We start from the raw sequence: 18796 nt of genomic DNA, 5'->3' as shown, positions 1-18796 counted from the left end.
CCACAGTATTTTACTCATGTCCACAGTCAATCATTGCCCCTGCCCCTAAAGGGGCACAATTGTCAATCAAAACCAATTACCAATTTTTTTAAACCGGTGCTACATAACTGCCCGTAGTAACTTACACTTAAAGGAGAAGATTATTAGAAGTGGACAGGGTGCTTGAGTATGTGGTGAAGGAATAGAAAGGGTTGGTTGAAGGCTTTGAGGCAGATAGAGGTTCTGAGCAGAAGTGACTGTGGAAGAGGTTGGAATGAGCCCAATCAGCAGCAGAGACTTGAGAGTTCTCAAGGTCAGATGATGGCAAGATTGGAGGAGTCATTGTGCATGCATGAAAGGCATTGTGTAGATTGAGGTTAGAAAAAGCCAATGGTTTACCAGAATGTTATCAGGAATGGGGCACTTCGGTTATGAGTAGTTGGAGAAGTTAGGATTCTTCTCTTTGAAGCAGAGAAGGTTAAGAGGTGGCCAAAGGGATTTTCAAAATAATGAGAGATTTTGATGCAGGACATAAAGAAGAATTATTTAATCTGGTGAATGGGTCATTAATCATAAGTTGTAGATTTAAAATCATTAACAAAGATTCGGAGGTGGAGTAAGGAGAATTTTTTTCACTCAAGAGTTGCCAGGATCTGGAACACTCTACGTGAAAAGGTAGTAGAAGCTGAACTAATTTTAAAAGATAGTGGGACATTTACTTGGGGATGAGGAACCTTACAGGGTTATGGACAAAAAGTGGAGACATGGGACTAAGCACGATTGCTCTTTCAAAGAGCCAGCATAGACATGACAGTTGAAAGGCCTCCTTCTGTGCTGTAAGTTTCTATGATTCTAATCCTGCTTACATGGATAAGCAGCTCTGCAAAATAGTAGGTAAGAAATAATTCTAGAGAACTAACTTCAGAAAAGCTCAGGTACATCTGAGGAGGGATGATGCAATGAATACATTGTCAGATTTGGTCACAGGATGAGCCTTTAAATCAAAAACAAAAATAGCTGAAAAAACTCAGCAGGTCTGACAGCATCTGCGGAGAGGAATACAGTTAAAGTTTTGAGTCCGTATGATCCTTCATCAGAACTAAGGAAATAAAGAAATGAGGTGAAATATAAGCTGGTTGAGGGGGGTGGGACAGGTAGAGCTGGATAGAGGGCCAATGATTGGTGGAGGCAAAGAAGAGATTGCCAAAGATGTCATAGACAAAAGGACAAAGTGGTGTTGACGGTGGTGATATTATCTAAGGAATGTGCTAATGGTGACATTAAGGGTAGAAAGCAGGACAAGTAAGTGGCAGATGGCCCTGGTGGGGTGGGGGGAAGGGATCGAAATGGGCTAAAAGGGGGAGATAAAATAATAGATCGAAATAAATTTAATACAAGGTGGGAAAAGAAAAATATATTTTAAAAATGATAAATTATTGGAAAAAGGGAGATTGGAAAGGGGTTGGGGATGGAGGAGAGAGTTCATGATCTGAGGTTGTTGAACTCATTGTTAAGTTCGGAAGGCTGTAAAGTGCCTAGTCGGAAGATGAGGTGCTGTTCCTCCAGTTTGTGTTGAGCTTCACTGGAACATTGCAGCAGGCCAAGGATGGACATGTGGGCATGAGAGTAGGGTGGTGTGCTGAAATGGCAAGTGACAGGGAGGTCTGGGTCATGCTTGCGGACAGACCGAAGGTGTTCCACAAAGCGGTCATCCAGTCTGCGTTTGGTTTCTCCAACGTATAGGCTTCACATGAAAGGAGTGTTTGGGCCCTTGGACAGTGAAGAGTGGGGAAGTAAAGGTGCAGGTGTTGCACCTTCTGCGGTTCCATGGGAAGGTGCCATGGGAGGGGGTTGAGGTGTAGGGAGTGATGGAGGAATGGACCAGGGTGTCCCGGAGAGAACAATCCCTGCGGAAAGCCGCCGGGGGGGGTGAAGGGAAGATGTGTTTGGTGGTGGCATCATGCTGGAATTGGTGGAAATGGTGGAGAATGATCCTTTGAACGCGGAGGCTGGTGGGGTGATAAGTGAGGACAAGGGGAGACCCTATCACGGTTCTGGGAGGGAGAGGAAAGTGTGAGGGCGATGCGCGGGAGATGGGCCGGACACGGTTGAGGGCCTGGTCAACCACTGTGGATAGAAAACCTCAGTTAACGAAGTGCTCGAAACGTTAACTGTATTCCTCTCCACAGATGCTGTCAGACCTGCTGAGTTTTTCCAGCTATTTTTGTTTTTGTTTCAGATTTCCAGCATCTGCAGTACTTTGCTCTTATCTTATATGAGCTTTTAAATGTTGGACTGATATGAAACTAAGGCAGATATAGCTACATTTATTGTTCCAGAAATAAAAAAAAATGGATTAATGGAAAAGTTACTTGTTGGTTATTCAGTCTTGGTATGCTGGTAAGGCAACATTTTCAGCCCCTCTCTTGTTTTGCTGAGGGCATCCAGAGCCAACCACACTGTGTAGGATTGGAGTCACATGTTGGGCAGACTCAGTAGGGGTTGGTAGGCTCCCCTCCCAAAAGGAGATAGGCGAACCGGTTGGATTTTTATGACAAGCCATCAGGTTTAATGTTTTGTTTTGGTTATGAGCCCGCAAGTCACCAGGTTTGGCCAAATATAAATTCAAATCTTCAACAAATCTTAAAAAGACAGTTCAGGGACACATTTAATTCAGCTTCTGGCAAGAGATCAAGCATTCTAGTTGCAGAAAATGTGAAGCAGCCTTCAAGACAAATCATAACTGAAGCCCTAAAGTAAGCTTGACACTTTTTCTCAGTTCTGATTCTTCCACTCTCAGCTACCACATTAAGATCTGCTGAATGTTTACCGTTTGTAAAGGAGTTGATGAAAATAATTACTTAACTGTAAAGGAACAAAACTTAGATACATTTATCCATATTATATGCCTTTCAAAACTCCTTTTCTATGAGTCTTCATGTCAAAGCTGCTCTTGACAGAAACGGCATGTGGTGAGGTTTTTTTTGGACAGAGTAACATACATAATCTACCTTTTTGGTGGTTTGCCTATGGCTAACATATTTCATGCATGTAGATATGATTAATGCCTGCTTAATGAGTAAAAGATGCATAAAAAGGAGTTAGTAACATAAATTTATCAGCTTATGTCACTTTTAGGTCATTGGCAATATGCCAGTGGTGATGGTGAAATTTTCTTTCAATTTGCAATTCCTGATGTAATTACGATAGAAGTTTTCTGCAGATCTCAAAGTAGCATGATTGATGGACAATTTGAAACATATTTTCATTAATCATCTATTTGCTGGTCCCTGGCTTGTTCTGCATGAGTGATTTGAGTGGGCCATGCTTCTGTGAAAACCTGAGGTGGTGCCTGCATTACTAAGACTAAGGTCAATATGGAAACTTTGGATGGTACTATCCCCAAAATTCTTTAAAAAAAAAAGGAAATATAGACCTTTGAATAAAAAAAGTTTTGCGAAAAATCTGGAAGAAAATTTTTAAAGTACAGAAATCACAAATGTTTTTTTTTTAAACAATCCTTATGTAATGGTAGCACTGTTCATAATAATCCAGCTGCCTCTCAAATCATTAACTATGCTGACTTGATGGCTTATCATGTGACCCTTTTGCTATCAACTCAAGAATTCCGGAAGTTTTATCATCTCTTGCACTTTATTCTTTTTTTTTATTCATTCACAGGATGTGGGCTTCGGTGGCTGGGCCAGCATTTATTGCCCATCCTTGAGAAGGTGGTGGTGAGCTGCCTTCTTGACCCGCTGCAGTCCATGTGGCGTAGGTACACCTACAGTGCTGTTAAGGAGTCCAGGATATTGACCCAGCAACAATGAAAGAACAGCGATATATTTCAAGTCAGGATGGTGAGTGACTTGGAGGAGAACTTCAGGTGGTAGTGTTCCCATGTGCCTGTTTCCTTCTAGATGGTGGTGGTCATGGGTTTGGAAGGTGCTGTTGAAGGAGCCATGGTGAATTCCTGCAGTGCACCTAGTAGATGCTATACACGGCTGCTACTGTGCGTTGGTGGTGGAGGGAGTGAATATTTGTGGATATGATGCCAATCAAATGGACTGCTTTGTCTTAGATGGTGTCAAGCTTCTTCAGTGTTGTGGGGGCTGCACTCATTCAGGCAAGTGGGGAGTAATCCATCAGACTTCTGACTTGAGCCTTGGTAGATGATGGACAGCCTTTGGGGAGTCAGGAGGTGAGTTACTTGTCGCACTACTCCTAGCCTCTGAACTGCTCTTGTAGCCACAGTATTTATATGTCTAGTCCAGTTCCGTTTCTGGTCAATGGTAACCCCCAGGATGTTGATAGTGGGGGATTCAGTGATGGTAATGCCAATGAACATCAAGGGCAATGTTTGGATTCTCTCTTTTTGGAGATGGTCGTTGCCTGACAACTTGTGTGGTGCGAATGTCACTTGCTACTTGTCAGCCCAAGCCTGGATATTGTACAGGTCTTGCTGCATTTGGACATGGGCTGCTTCTATATCTGAGGAGTCGCAAATGGTGCTGAACATTGTTCAATCATCAGCGAACATCTCCATTTCTGACCTCATGGTGGAAGGAAGGTCATTAATGAAGCAGGTGAAAATGGTTGGGCCTAGGACACTCCTACAGCGATGTCCTGGAGCTGAGATGGCTGACCTCCAACAACCACAACCATCTTCCTTTGTGTTAGGTATGACTCCAACCAGCGGAGAGCTTTCCCCCTAATTCCCATTGATTCAGTTTTGCTCGGGCTCCTTAGTGCCACACTCGGTCAAATGCAGCCTTGATATCAAGGATAGTCACTCTCACTTCACCTCAGAAGTTCAGCTCTATTGTCCATGTTTGAACCAAGGCTGTAATGAGGTCAGGAGCTGAATGGCCCTAGCGGAACCCAAACTGGGGGTCTGTGAGCAGGTTATTGCTAAGCAAGTGCTGCTTGATAGCACTGTTGATAACCCGTTCCTTTACTGATGATTGAAAGAAGACTGATGGGGTGTTAATTGGCTGGGTTGGATTTGTCCTGTTTTTTATGGACAGGACATACCTGGGCAATTTTCCACATAGCCGGGTAGATGCCAGTGTTGTAGCTGTACTGGAACAGCTTGGCTAGGGGTGTGGCACGTTCTGGAGCATAAGTCTTCAATACTATTGACGGAATATTGTCAGTGCCCATAGCCTTTGCAGTATCTCATGCCTTCATCTGATTCTTGATATCATGTGGAGTGAATCAAATTGGCTGAAGATTGGCATCTGTGAAGCTATAGACCTCCGAGGAGGCTGAGTTGGATCGTCCACTCAGCACTTCTGCTGAAGATTATAGGGAATGCTTCAGCCTTATCTTTTGTGCTGGGCGCCCCCATCATTGAGGATGGGGATATTTGTGGAGTCTCCTTCTCCAGTGAGTTGTTTAATTTCCCACCACCATTCACAACTGGATGTGGCAGGACTGCAGAGCTTAGATCTGATCCGTTGGTTGTGGGATCACTTAGTGGATTGCAAGGCCATTTCATGGGACATATAAGAATCAACTATATTGCTCTGGGTCTAGAGTCACAAGTAGGCCAGACCAGGTAAGGATGACAGTTTTCCTTCCCTAAAGGACATTAGTGAACCAGATACGTTTTTACAACAATCAACAATGGTTTCGTGGTCATGATTTTAATTCGAGATTTTTATCAAATTCAAATTCCACCATCTGCTGTAGTGGGATTCAAACCCAGGTCTCCAGAGCATTACCCTGGGTCTCTGGATTACTAGTCCAGCAACAATACCACTACGCTATCATGCAATACCACTTCCCCTCATATTGATTACCTTCTTCATTCCTTCAGTTTGAAGATTGTTAGCACCTATAATCTGAAGTAGGTTCATGAATGCAAAGTAGAACAAACTACAACATATATTTAGCTTTTAGCGTAATGAAACATCACAGTGGCATTATAAAACAAAGTATGAGGCCAAACCACAGAAGGAATTATTAATAGTCACTTAAGTTCTGTTGCTGAAAAAGGAAACATGCTGTCAAAGCTTTTCATCTTGTAATCTTCGGGACTGAGCAAGAATGCCAAATTTAAAGTGAACAACAATTTATACTGCATGACAAAATGGGTGCTAATTGGTTGGCAAGTCAACTCTGATTGGTTGAGATGTTGCCATGGTGAATGCACCAGGGAGCTATTGTCTCCCATGCTTCTGCTTAATCAAAAAAGATGCAATGCCTGGATATTTTCCTTTTGCCTATGGAGGACAGGTCCCTGCATATAAGTAGCTTCAAGCAACAGTAAGTGAGCTATATTGTGAGCCTGACTGATAATCTAAATTAGTTGCTAGTATAATTCTTAGCACGCTCAGGATTGTTCAGCAAATGCTACCCAATCGCACATCAAATCTAATGTTAGACATTGGGAAAAATTTTCCCCTTGTCGGGGGGCAGGGAGAAGTTCAGAAGCGGGCACTTGCAGGCGTGCCTCCAATCGGCGCGCCCCTTAAGGCCAGCCCAGCGTGACGTCCACCAGGAAGCGCTATGCGCTCCCTGTGTAGGTGGGGGGGATTCTCTAAGCCAAGGGTGCGCTCTTTCACGCGCATAAGTGCTGCCTCAGGGCTCCAAATTCAAAAATGTGAAATATAGACAAATAAAATTTCCCTGACATGTCCAACTCATGTGACATATGTCCATCACTTTTAATTCAACTTTCCCTAAATTTTTAAAAACCTACATGAAACCTCATCCCACCCGTGGATGAGGTTTCATGCTTTTCCTGAAGCCCGCCAGGGCTCCTGGCCTGCCCATCAACCTTAAGGTTGGACAGACAGGTCCTTTAACTACTTCAATTAGTTTTTAAATGGCCTCAATTGGCCGTTGACAGATTGGCAGGTGCACAGCTGATTCGGCTGCGCCCCGGCCGACCTGAAAATTTAAACGACGCAGGGTGACGTCGGGTGTTCCACCCAACGACATCCCGCGTCATTTTATGCGTTGGCAAACAGGCCCCGCCCCCAACTCACCGAACTCAATATCCTGCCCATTATGTTCTCATTTTTGCAAGCGTGTGTTGGTTGAGCGCTGTCAGTAATTGCCAATTGCCAATATCCAATCGAATGTACTGTTTGATACGATCGGCCAGTTGTTGGCATGTATGGCCTACGTACCTAGCATTGCACTTGCACTGAAATTCGTAAATCACCTGACTCATTTGTGTGGTAGGAAGAACATCCTTTTGCCTTGATGGAAGCATGCTTTTAGAAGAAAACACCACTTGTGTTGCCACCGCATTTTAGAAGTGTGAAACAGCTAGCTTCATCTGGTGCTCAAATTTTTGAGATAAATTACCTTAGAAGGGTAAAGTGAGGTGTACTGAGCAGTTTTCAGGTCTGAAAGTGGCAGCCTTAGGCCCATTCGTTGAATGTGTGTGATACAGAGTGAACAATGATCTGATTGAGGTAATTAGGATCGAGGGAGCAGGATAGCTTTGATGCGCCTTATTTTGGTGTCAATTTCAGTGTCAGTGCAATGCTAGGTATGCAGCATGTGTGTCCCAATGACTAGTGGATCGTATCAAACAGCACGTCTCTTTGGCTGTTCACAACAGGCAGAGTATTAACTGTACGCAACCAAACTGAAAAACTCAGGGCATAATATTGTGATGTGATTCCATGATTGGGTAGCACTTTCTGAACAATCCCAAGTGCGCTAAGAATTACACTAATTTATTATCAGTTGGGCTTGCAATGTAACTTGCTTCTGCATGCGAGAAGCTAGAATGGTACTTGCTGCGATTTAAGGCAAGGACAGCAGAGTTTTGGGTGACCTAACATTTACAGAGAATAGAATGTGGGAGACTAGCCAGCAGTGTGTTGGAATAGTCCATTTTAGAGCTAATAAAGGCATGAATCATGGTTTCAGCTGCAGTTGAGCTGAAACAGGGGCATAGTCCAAGATGTTATGGAGATGGAAAGAGGCAAGAGTACAGAGGATTTGACAATGGGTGCAGGAAGTTACTAACATGATAAAGTAAGAGTCCAGGGGCACTCCTGAGTTATTCAAAAAAGCAAACAGCAAAGAAACCAATAACCATCACACAAATAGAACTAACTGAGAGAAAAGAAAACTAACCATCCAAGAACATAGCTAACTTTGTCGGAAGGCCACATATTTATAACTTGTTTAGAAATACATGGTGCCAGATCATCAAAAACTTTGAAGATATTTATGGAAAAGGTAGATGAGTGATTAAAGTGTTTAATAATAAGTCTCAAGCTGGGTAATATCATAATATAATCTTCAGTGAAAAGGTCCATTAGACCAGAACTTTCAAGATGACACATGTTTTGAGAATTAATAGTATCTTGCATAAAGTTAACAAAATGGAGATGCAAAACCATGAAGAGAACAACAATTACCTTTCTTCAACATATTATAGGAGGACAATACAATAGTACAAATGCCCTTCTTTCTCACTGTTTTATGGCACTGAGGCACAAAACTGATTCAAGTTATTTTGAATGATAACCTGTAAACATTGAAACTCAAAAGCAGAATTATTCTAAAGGCTATGTACTGTAATCTGCTCAAGACAAATAAAACATGCTTGGATGATTAATGGGAGACTGGGCTGCATTCAGTGAAGCTTTTGTGTAACATACCTTTAACAGTTTTGAGGTTGGACTATGCTAAGCATCAAAAAGAGATACTGCTGCTGACTGCACTTTTCCAAAGCATACAAATGTTTTCAATGTTTGTATGTTGCAACACCTGTATTGGAGATTATCTGTATCTTAAAATCTTTTTTTTTAAGATTTGAGGATGTCTGAAACATACAGGTTTATCATCAGACAAGGAACCTGGTCATTCCCTTTGTCAGTGATTTTAAATGTTCTTAGCTTAATCCATTCCCCACTACAGCTTCCTTTGATGATATCAGTATTATATAATTGCAATGTGCGTACTGAGATAAAGGAAGATCACAGAAACTCCAGACATAAGTATAGCTTTTAAAAATTTAAGTAACTGGTTTTATGTAATATCTGGAATATTATAATCTTCCATTTTTTTTCACAAAGAACTGCAAACGTGTGCAGCTACTAGCACAGATTGAGATCAATCAGTTGCTGATGGAACTCCAACACGAATTGAATCTCATCATTGTGCATGACATTTGTTCCCTTTCCCCATCTCCTCTTTTAAACTGAGGCACATAGTGCAGTACAGTTTTGTATGATTAGCAAGCCTCTTGTTCCTCACCAAATGTTTCCTTCTTAACCATATACCGAAGTGTGTGTCAAGAAGCGACTTGCACATAGCGGAGATTACAGCGGAGCTGTATCCTGTCGTATATCCAATCAGCTTGACTGATTTCTCCTCTCTGTGGTCTTTGGTCAAAGACAGGAATTGGGGTGGGGGTGCGGGGGAGGCAGTGAGCTAATTTTAGTACTCCAAATGCAGCCCTGCTTGAGCGTGAGCTACAAATGGATTAAACCAGATGCCACAACAAATACAGTGTATTTGTCTACTGAGCTGTCCCTGGGGTTTACATAATTTTGAATCCACTTCTAATCTAGCAAAATATAGTTTTACTGATCTAAACTCCACCAAGCAGGGTCACATATATGAACACACATGAGAACAATTGACATGCAATTGACATTTCCTCTTGTCTGCTGTAAGGAAGAAAATTATGTAAAAACATAAATGCCATTCTGTATTAGTTGCAAGTGAGACACATGTAATCAAGCCCAAAGTTAACAAATCAGCTATTGAAGTGGTCATGGATAATAAGTGGATCATCACTATGAAACATTTCTAGTAGGCATTCATGTGAGATGCTGAGTGAGGGAGACAAGTTCCATTCACAGCGTGAAGCTGTTTGAATTGGGCCCACATCTGCTTTGACTGGCAAAAGTGTTGGCCAATCCCCAGGCAGGGAAACAGCCAGCAGACAAATTGCCAAGTTCCAAGGGTATGGAACAAAAGAAGAGAAACACAAGGTCCAGGACAGCTCAGCAATATCTGGATAGAGATCCAGAAGAAATAAATGAAAGCTCTTCCAAGTTCAGATTCAGGGGAAAGGTTCAGCAGAGAAAGTTAAGTTAGCCCAATAACAGAAGTAATGATGCATTTTGTTACATTTTCTACATCACAAGGAGGGACTGTAAAATGAACCAGCTTGACAATTTGTAGTGAAATTTATCACACTGCAGTCCAACTTATGAAAAACTGGAGAAGTACGTGAGAGGAAGATTATAGTACCCAGTTTATGTTAAATATCCCCAGGGCACGCCATCATAAAACTAAACATTGAGCAAAAAAGTGGCGCACATCATAACAAAGGATGGGAGAACACAGTTACGCCAGTCCCAAAAGAATAACACAAGTTCATTGCCCTCCCAACCCTCAGTAGCCCAACGTGTTAAATACTGATACTAACAAAAGAATTAAACATACTGATTTTATTTGCACATCTTTTCCCCTTGCATTATTGTGCTAAAAGACTCAGAATAGAACAAGTCAGACAGCAGGAAGTGGTGAAAACTAGAGGTTAATATCAGTCGCTTGTTTGGTAATTTGATGCTGTCAGGACTTTGGGAGGTATTTCACTAGTTGTGCCACCAAGCATCCAAAATAATAGTGCTCATTTCTTGTGCAGCAGCACTCTGAAGTGCGTACCCCAGTAGCATTAAAACTCTTTTATTCCAAAGCCAAAACTGCGACAGAGCATTAGTAATAAGAAGTGAAGGGGAAAATTCCTTTCCGGATTAAAGTAGAATGTGAGATTTATGTCTAAATTAGGGACTTGGCTTTCCTCTTAGTGGTTTTGCATTTGGTTAAAAAACACTTTCTCAGCTGTTAGCTGAGAAATTTCTTCATTGACCTCCAATGACAATACTTGTCTCCCCCACCCCCCTCTCCATTGCTCGGAACAAACAGCACAGATCAAAAAGTGAACTCTGTGTTGATCCAGATATGTGTTTACGCTGGACTGACTGAATACAAAACACATGGTTGGAAAGTTGAATCTATGTGCCAGCATTATTGCATCCTATAGTAACGGCTAGACTGCAGGTTTACCCTAACACACTGACCTACTGAGTCACTTTTGATGCTACTGGTCTACTGATTGCAGAACTCTGTACTGATGATAAACAAAGCTATACATGAGATAGTGCCAGCTAGGGTGAAGTTAGCTCAAACTAAGTAAAGATATGCTGGTGAGGCCATTAGTGTGAATTGAATCAGTTTTGAATTCTCAGTAATAAGAAAGACTGCACTTGCCATGAGCCCCTTCATGGATTTAATGAAAAAAATAATCAAAGGCAATGACACTGCACTGGTTCCATCGAATTGGCTGAAATGGCTTTCACTCAAGCCAATGGAAGATATAACATGCAGTTATTATAGATGAGTTGGATAATATTATTTTCCTGGAAAATTTTAACTATACACTTACTGATGGCACAGAGAAGGAGTAAGTGAAGAAAAAGGAACAGAATTTCTAAAATGCGTCCAGGACTCCTTCCTCAAGCAGTACATGAGTAGGATACAAGGGCAGAGGCACTGCTGGATCTAACAGTTGAAATAAATTGGGTAGGTAAGCTAAATGTGAGAGTGAGTGCTTGGGAATACTGACGACAATAGAGTTAAACTATAATTGGAAAGGGAAACTAGAACACTAGACTGGATTAAGACAGCTTTAGAAATCTGAGCAACATAGCTGAGGTGAGGTGAAGCAAAAGTTGGCACACAGGACTGAGCAGCAATAGTGCGATGCTCACCCATCTCCCCTGCACTCATTAACTCCCTCTTAAGCAAAGCCTCTATTTTAAAACTCTGTCTTTTTCAAAATCCCTCCATGGCTTTGCCCTCCCTATCTCAATAACCTCCTCCAACTTTAGAGAGCCTGAGATCTCTGCGTTCCGTCAATTCTGGCCTTTTGAGCATTTCCAATTTTAAAAGCTCCACAATTGGTGGTTGTTCCTTCAGTTGCCTAGGATCTAAGCTTAAGAATTCCCTCCCTAAATCTCTTCATCTCTTTACCTCTCTTTCTTCCTTTAAGATGTTGTTAAAAATATGGCTCTTTGACAAAGTTTTTGGTCATCTGTCCTAATACTTCCTTATGTGGCTCATTGTCAAGTATTGCTTGATAACACTTTTTAAGACATGCCTTTGGACGATTTAAAGACGCTATATAAATGCACGTTGCTGTTTTTAAAAAAAAAAGAAAATAAAAAGTTGAGGAGGAGACACAAGGATCAAAAGGAGTACTTGAAAGAAATTTCAAGAAACATCAAAAGAAACATGAAGCCATGATTTTAACCCAGAGGCGAGTTCTGTGCAGGTGTGGAGGGAAGCAGTGTGGTGGGGGAGGCATTTGAAGAGAGGTGGGGGCTGTTGTTAGGTCAGTAAACCTGGAAAACAGTTTCTGAATGGCCCCAGGGCTTCCTAAAGCAGTGTTCCCACCCACAAGCAGCCTGATTGGAGGCCTTTTGCATGGGAAGCCTGCATCACAGGGCTGAAGCCTATGAGAATAGGTACTTCACTGGGGAAGTGAAATTGTTGGGGTGAGGTGGGGGTAGTGGTGGTATGGAGAGGTTCCAACTGGAATGAATAAGAGGAAACACTCATGCTCCTCTTGGCCCACAGCAAGGTACTTAACTCATGGATTCAGCCCCTCTCACCACCAAGGTCTGAGAAACCCAGCAGCCTGTGGTTATGTCTTAAAATGAAGGCACACAGCTTCATGATAATATTTAATGACCAACCTACTTTTCGGAAGTGAATTGGTCGCCACCCCTCGTCCCTTCTCTGATGGAACTGGAAGTGGGCAGATTTGAGGTGGATTTGATTGCTGTTCCACATTTTTTCCATTATAACTACTGACTCAATCCGAATCTACTCATTTTTTGGAATTAAAATTCTGCTCAAAATATTTCACAAGTATATAAATAAAAAGAGAATTATTAAATGCAAGGTTGGACTCCTGAGTGGACAGAACTGCTAATTTGTGGGTAGTGATCAAAGAAATGGCAAAGATAAATATTTCACAGCTGTCTTTACTGAAGAGGTTATCACAGGATCTACTGAGTATCGATGTGTGCTAGAGGACTGAAAAGTGGCCATGAAATAGCCATTTTTAGAAAAGGTCACAGAACTAACCTGAGGAATTGCAGACCAGTTAGCTTAACATCTATAGAAAGGACAATTTTAAAGCCTTTAATTAAGAATATATATCTAGAAATATGGGAAAATAGTAGCTAACAACAATTTCAAAAGACAAACTTCATAGAATTCTTTGAGGAGGTGGAAACAGGTAGATATGAAATGTAGTGCACATGGACATTTGGAAAGCCTTCGACAAGGTACCACATGCAAGGATACTAGAAATAATTAAGAAATTTGGAATTAGGGAATGAATGATAGAAAGATGGGTTAAAAGTTCTTTAGAAGGGAGAAAGCAGAGAATTAAGGACAGACTTTGCAGTGTGGTTGGAAGTGAGCAGTTACGTTCCATATGCAGCACAGTTCTTAGGTTAATATAGTTAACTACTTAAAGCTGATTTGGATAGAGACTGGTGAGGCAGGAATTTGCAGATTATACTAAATTGGGAGGTAAAGTTAAATCTTTACAAGACTAAAGAAAGCCGAAAGGAGATATTGATAAAATGGGGAAATGAGCTAAAGAGTGGTAGGCAGAATTCAGTGTGTGACTGTAAGGTGATTCATTTTGGCAAAAGAAATCCATAAATACATTCTGAATGGAAGTTAGTTTAGTGCTGTTTTTGGCCATCTTTCCTAATGTTTCCTTTCTTGGCTATATGCATCCATTTTTTCTTACGTCTCGATGAATATTAGAAATTTTTCTAGTACTAGGTACTAAATAAATGCAAGATATTTGTGAATAAGGCGATTAAACAAAGACCTCCAAAATTTTCAAATCTTATCTAACATGGGAGAAAGTTCCTCTTTCCTAATTTTGCCTCATCATGAGGCCCAGCTGCTATTCCCGAATTATGATGCAAGTATATGAAATGTAGTGCACGTGGACATTTGGAAAGCCTTTGACAAGGTACCACATGCAAGGATACTAGAAATAATTAAGAAATTTGGAATTAGGGAATGAATGATAGAAAGGTGGGTGAAAAGTTCTTTAGAAGGGAGAAAGCAGAGATGATGCAATTCATCAAGATATTCTGTATTCTATTTAAAAAATTACTACTGAGACACAGGTATGACTCCTCACCTCTATTATGTACAGCACCACATTTTTGTAAAAGCAGTAAAGGATGCACCTTGTCACTCGGATATAACTCCAGGCTCCGTGGACTAATAAAAGCTTTTCTAAATATGAAAACTAGAAGAAGAAAAAAGCCTTCATCAATATCACAAAGATTTTTTTAAACCACACTAATCAGCAGATAATGCACAGGGTGATCAATTCTGCTTAAAATGCTCAGATACTAAAAATATTGCAGTGTACAAATGAAAATCAGGTTTACAATATCAAGACTCAACAGATAGCAATTAATATATTTCCTCCGTGCAGTAAATCAGGAATTGTTCTACATTAAGAGTCCGGGGCTGGATTTTACATGCGCCCCCACCGCCAACGCACCCCACCCCCCTGCCTCCCAACCCCCCCAAGCTAGGCGTGCTTTCAGCAGGGGGTGCACATAAATTATGATGGGTGGGCAGCCTGTTGCTTTTCCTTCCACCCCTGACTCGGTTCCCATAATATGGGGGCAAGGCATCCAGTAGCTCGCCCACCCTACTGAGGTCCTTAAGTGGCCAATTAATTGCCATTTAAGGTCATGAATTCACCTCCACGGTCATAATACACTGGGCAGTGGAAGGTGAGCTAGAGTGGGAAGGCTGGTACGGGAAAGAAGAAGGAGTACATCCTTTGGGGGGTGCCTTTTGTGTATTAGGGCACCATCTTAGATCATAGCCCCCCCCCCACTTTGCGCCTCTCTGCCTAGCCATCTAAAACCTGCCCCCCACATCCCTCCCCAGGGTGCCCGATCCCTTCCCCATGCCCCTGGGCCAAAAAGGTTGTCACTGACACTTCTCAGTGGGCCTCCTCGCAGTCTCAGTAGCGCACACTATTTCAAAACTACCACAGGAGCTCACTGTAGATCCTGTAGTGTGTCACTGCATGGTGCATGTTCTAGACTGTCCCTTGAACAAAACATGTGATGAATACCTTGGCAAAAGTCGGCGAGCAACACTCTCAGGGCCGAGAGGGCAGCAAAAGGAGCAGAGAATTAAGTGGCATCACTTAGAAGACGTTTCTGGCATTCGGAATTAACTTTTGTCACCAAGTCTGGAATCTGATACTTGGTGTTTGATGGAGGGTTTGAGGGTTCCAGGAAGCTGCTGATGTTTACCTGGCTCATGAGTCTGATTGACAGAGTTTATGAGAGAGTTTATGGTAGGGTGGTCCTGGCTGGACTAGCAGTGCAGAATGATAAGAAAGGAAAGTTCTCAAAATCATTTCCGAATAAACCTCAATCTCTGGAATAGTGATTATCAGACTTTTTTTAAGTAAAGATTTTTTTTTACTATTTTGAATTACTGTTTGCATACAGTCAAGATAGTCAAGTACTTCTGTACTCTGCCTTCTCTCCTCCTTGACAGCAGAGTCTGCAAAAGTCACAACTTCAAATAAACCCTCTGCTTACGTAACCATGTAATTCCCATAGTTAACAAACCGGGAAGGAAATTTACTAACTTCAGCTTCAGTGCAGCATCAAAACATTTCGCCTGCATTTGTGCAGGAGATCACATTTTACAAAGAATGAAGGAGATTTTTGATTACCAATAAAAAGACAAAATACTTTAAGCCTCTAACCTGTGCTATTGAGTAATCAGAGGAGTTGGTGGCTTGCAGGCCTTCATTGCCACTAATCCCCACGCCAACATGTGCAGTCTGAATCATCCCCACATCATTCGCTCCATCTCCGATGGCCAGGGTGATAGCATTAACATGGTTTTTCACCATATCTACTATTTCTGATTTTTGGAGAGGAGAAACTCTGAAACGAAATAAGATGCAAATCACTATGATGGCTTTGGATGTGCAAGTTTTTCGCATAATGTATAGGACTCCCATTTCACATAACAAAACACGCATTTTAATTAGCTGACCAATGATATGGTAACTGCTCTGTTTAAGGAAACTAGTAATATTCATGAAAGATTGAGCATCAAGTATTTAGCAGATCAGAAGGGCACAACCCCAAAAACAGAGGTAGAAACAAATTCTGACACAAATCCAATTTGCAATGTCCTTGCACATGCCGTCATGATTAGCTTCAGAGGTAAGCAGGTAGACACCTAATTATGTGATGTATTATATGTGTGGGGGAGGATGGGGAGGGTGTGGGTGAGGAGGCAAAGGAGGGGGCGGAAACAAATGTAAATTAGAACAGAATTTTCTTTTAGTCTTGAAGTAAGAGCTCATCTACTATAAAATTAGGAAATACAGTTGTACATAAGAAAATCGTTGACCCATATAGCCTGAAACAACAATGAATAATGTTATACATGAAATGAAATGAAGACGGAGCTCAGCATGTCAGAGCAAAAAGTTTCCAAACATCTTCAGCCAATAGTGCCGAATGGATGATCCAACTTGGCCTCCTCCTGAAGTCCCCAATTTTGTAGCTGCCAGTCTTCAGCCAATATGATTCACTCCATGTGAAATGGTTGAGCACACAGGATACAACAAAGACTATGGGCCCAACAACATTTCAACAGTAGTGCTCCAGAATTAGCTATGCCCCAGTCAAGCTGTTCCAGTACAGCTACAATGCTGTAATCTACATAACAACGTAGAATGTTGCCCAGCTATGTACTGTCCACAAAAAGCAGGACAAATCCAATTTCTCCAATTACTATCAGTCTACTTGCAATCATCAGCAAAGTGGGAATAGAAACTGCATGTGGCCTGGGAAGTTGATAAACTTCTGGGGTAGGCCTGAGGCCCCAAGTAAGAGCCCACAGACCCCGTGTTTACTTCGTGGTGACGGGCCCAGGTGAGCAGGCTCACTGGCTGCCATTTCACAAGTGGGAGTCAGGGCGGATGAGGGAGGTGGGGCTTCCTCCCTGGTGACAGGATTACCATCTTGGGAGAGGAAGGTGGGGTTTATTCGGCGAGCAGGGCGCATGGGCGGCTATCTCAATGAGGGAAGAGAAAGGGGTTAGGGCTTCCTCCCTGGTGAAAGGCCCAGATGAACTGAGTGGTTTTGAAACCATTTCAGCGGCAGTTAAGAGTCACATGTAGGCCAAACTAGGTAAGGACAGTAGTATTCCTTCCCTAGAGGGAACCAGAGACTTGGGTGTGCTCGTACAAGCAAGAAGTTAACATACAGGTACAGTAAGCAATTAGGAAGGCAAATGGCATGTTGGCCTTTGTTGCAAGGGGACTGGAGTACAGGAATAAAGGTCTTGCTAGAGTTGGAAAAGTTTTGTTGAGACCACATCTGGAGTAGTGTGTGCAGTTTTCATCTCCACAGTTAAAAGATATGCTTGTATTGGAGGCGATACAGCAAAAGTTCACTATATTTGATCTCTGGGATGAGGGGGTTGCCCTATGATGAGAGGCTGAGCAAGTTCAGTCTATTTGCTCTGGAAATCAGGAGAATGAGGTATGATCTCATTGAAATGTACATGATTCAGGAGGGGCTTGACAGGGTGGATAGGGTAGATACTGAGAGATTGTTTCCGCTGTTTGGGGAATCTAAAATGTGGAGGTGCAATCTCAGGAAAAGGGGCCAATCATTTAGGACTAAGACAAGGGGGAATTTCTTCACTCAAAGGGTTGTGAATCTTTGGAATTTTATGCCAGAGGGTTGTGAATGGTATAATATTAAATACATTTAAGGCTGGGATAGGCAAATTTTTGGTCTCTTGGGGAAACAAGGGATATGAGGAACAGGCAGGGAAGTGGAGTTGAAGCTCAAGATCAGCCATGATCGTACTGAATGGCACAGCAGGCTCAACTGTCCACTTGGTCTGCTCCTGCTCCTATGTTCTTGTGATAGAAATTGTTGTCGACAGTTCTTTCAAGGGCATTTACTCACCAGTGCTCAGTTTGGAATCGCCAGGGCCACTCAGTTCTGGACCTCATTACAGCTTTAATCCAAATATGGACAAAATAATTGAATTCCAGAGGCAGCAGTTCACCATGTGCGGCATCAAGGAGCCCTTGCAAAATGAAGCCAATGAGAATCAGGGACAACTCTCCATTGTTTGGAATCAAGCCTAGCACAAAGGAAGATGATTGTGGTTGTTGTAGATTAATTATCTCAGCACCAGGACATCACTGCAGGAGTTCCTCAGGGTAGTGCCCTGGCCCAACCATCTTCAGTTGCTTCATCAATAATCTTCCTTCCATCATAAGGTCAAAAGTAGGGATCTTTGCTGATGATTACATTGTTCATATCTATTCATAACTCTTCAAATAATGAAGCATAATAAAATTCAGGAACTCCATCTCTAACAGCACTGTAGATGTACCTATACCCCAAGGACTGTAGCAGTTCAAGGTGGTGCCACTACCTTCTCAAGGGCAATTAGGTATGGGCAATAAGCGCTGGCCTTGCCAGGCAATGCCCACAGCCCAAGTGAATAAAAAAAAATGTACTAACAGAAGCAGTACCGCATGCTTTCAAATAAAAACAATAGCTAACTGATTTCTTGTAAATGGCCCATGTTGGAGAGAAATCCAAATGGTAGCCCTAGATTAGTCCTTGTCCTTACAACTGATAATATCTTTTGAAGATTACTGAAATGCCAGAGTTTCATGAACTGCATTACCAAAGCCCTTGTACCA

The 18796-nt window shown here is 42.0% G+C and overlaps 1 protein-coding gene across 2 annotated transcripts in view; it reads right to left on the bottom strand.

Moving 5' to 3' along the window:
- atp8a2 (ATPase phospholipid transporting 8A2) overlaps positions 1–18796 on the bottom strand; it is a 631244-nt gene that overhangs the window by 131252 nt on the left and 481196 nt on the right. For both annotated transcript variants that reach the window (XM_041199633.1, XM_041199634.1), the window contains 2 exons: positions 15812–15995; positions 14204–14314 (listed from right to left, as the gene is read on the bottom strand). In XM_041199633.1, coding sequence (XP_041055567.1) covers positions 14204–14314; positions 15812–15995 — 295 coding nt within the window. The remainder of the gene's footprint in view (positions 1–14203; positions 14315–15811; positions 15996–18796) is intronic.

The sequence above is a fragment of the Carcharodon carcharias genome, chromosome 11 (genome assembly GCF_017639515.1).
Source record: "Carcharodon carcharias isolate sCarCar2 chromosome 11, sCarCar2.pri, whole genome shotgun sequence".
Taxonomy (NCBI): domain Eukaryota; kingdom Metazoa; phylum Chordata; class Chondrichthyes; order Lamniformes; family Lamnidae; genus Carcharodon; species Carcharodon carcharias.
This window is presented reverse-complemented; position numbering and strand designations above follow the sequence as displayed.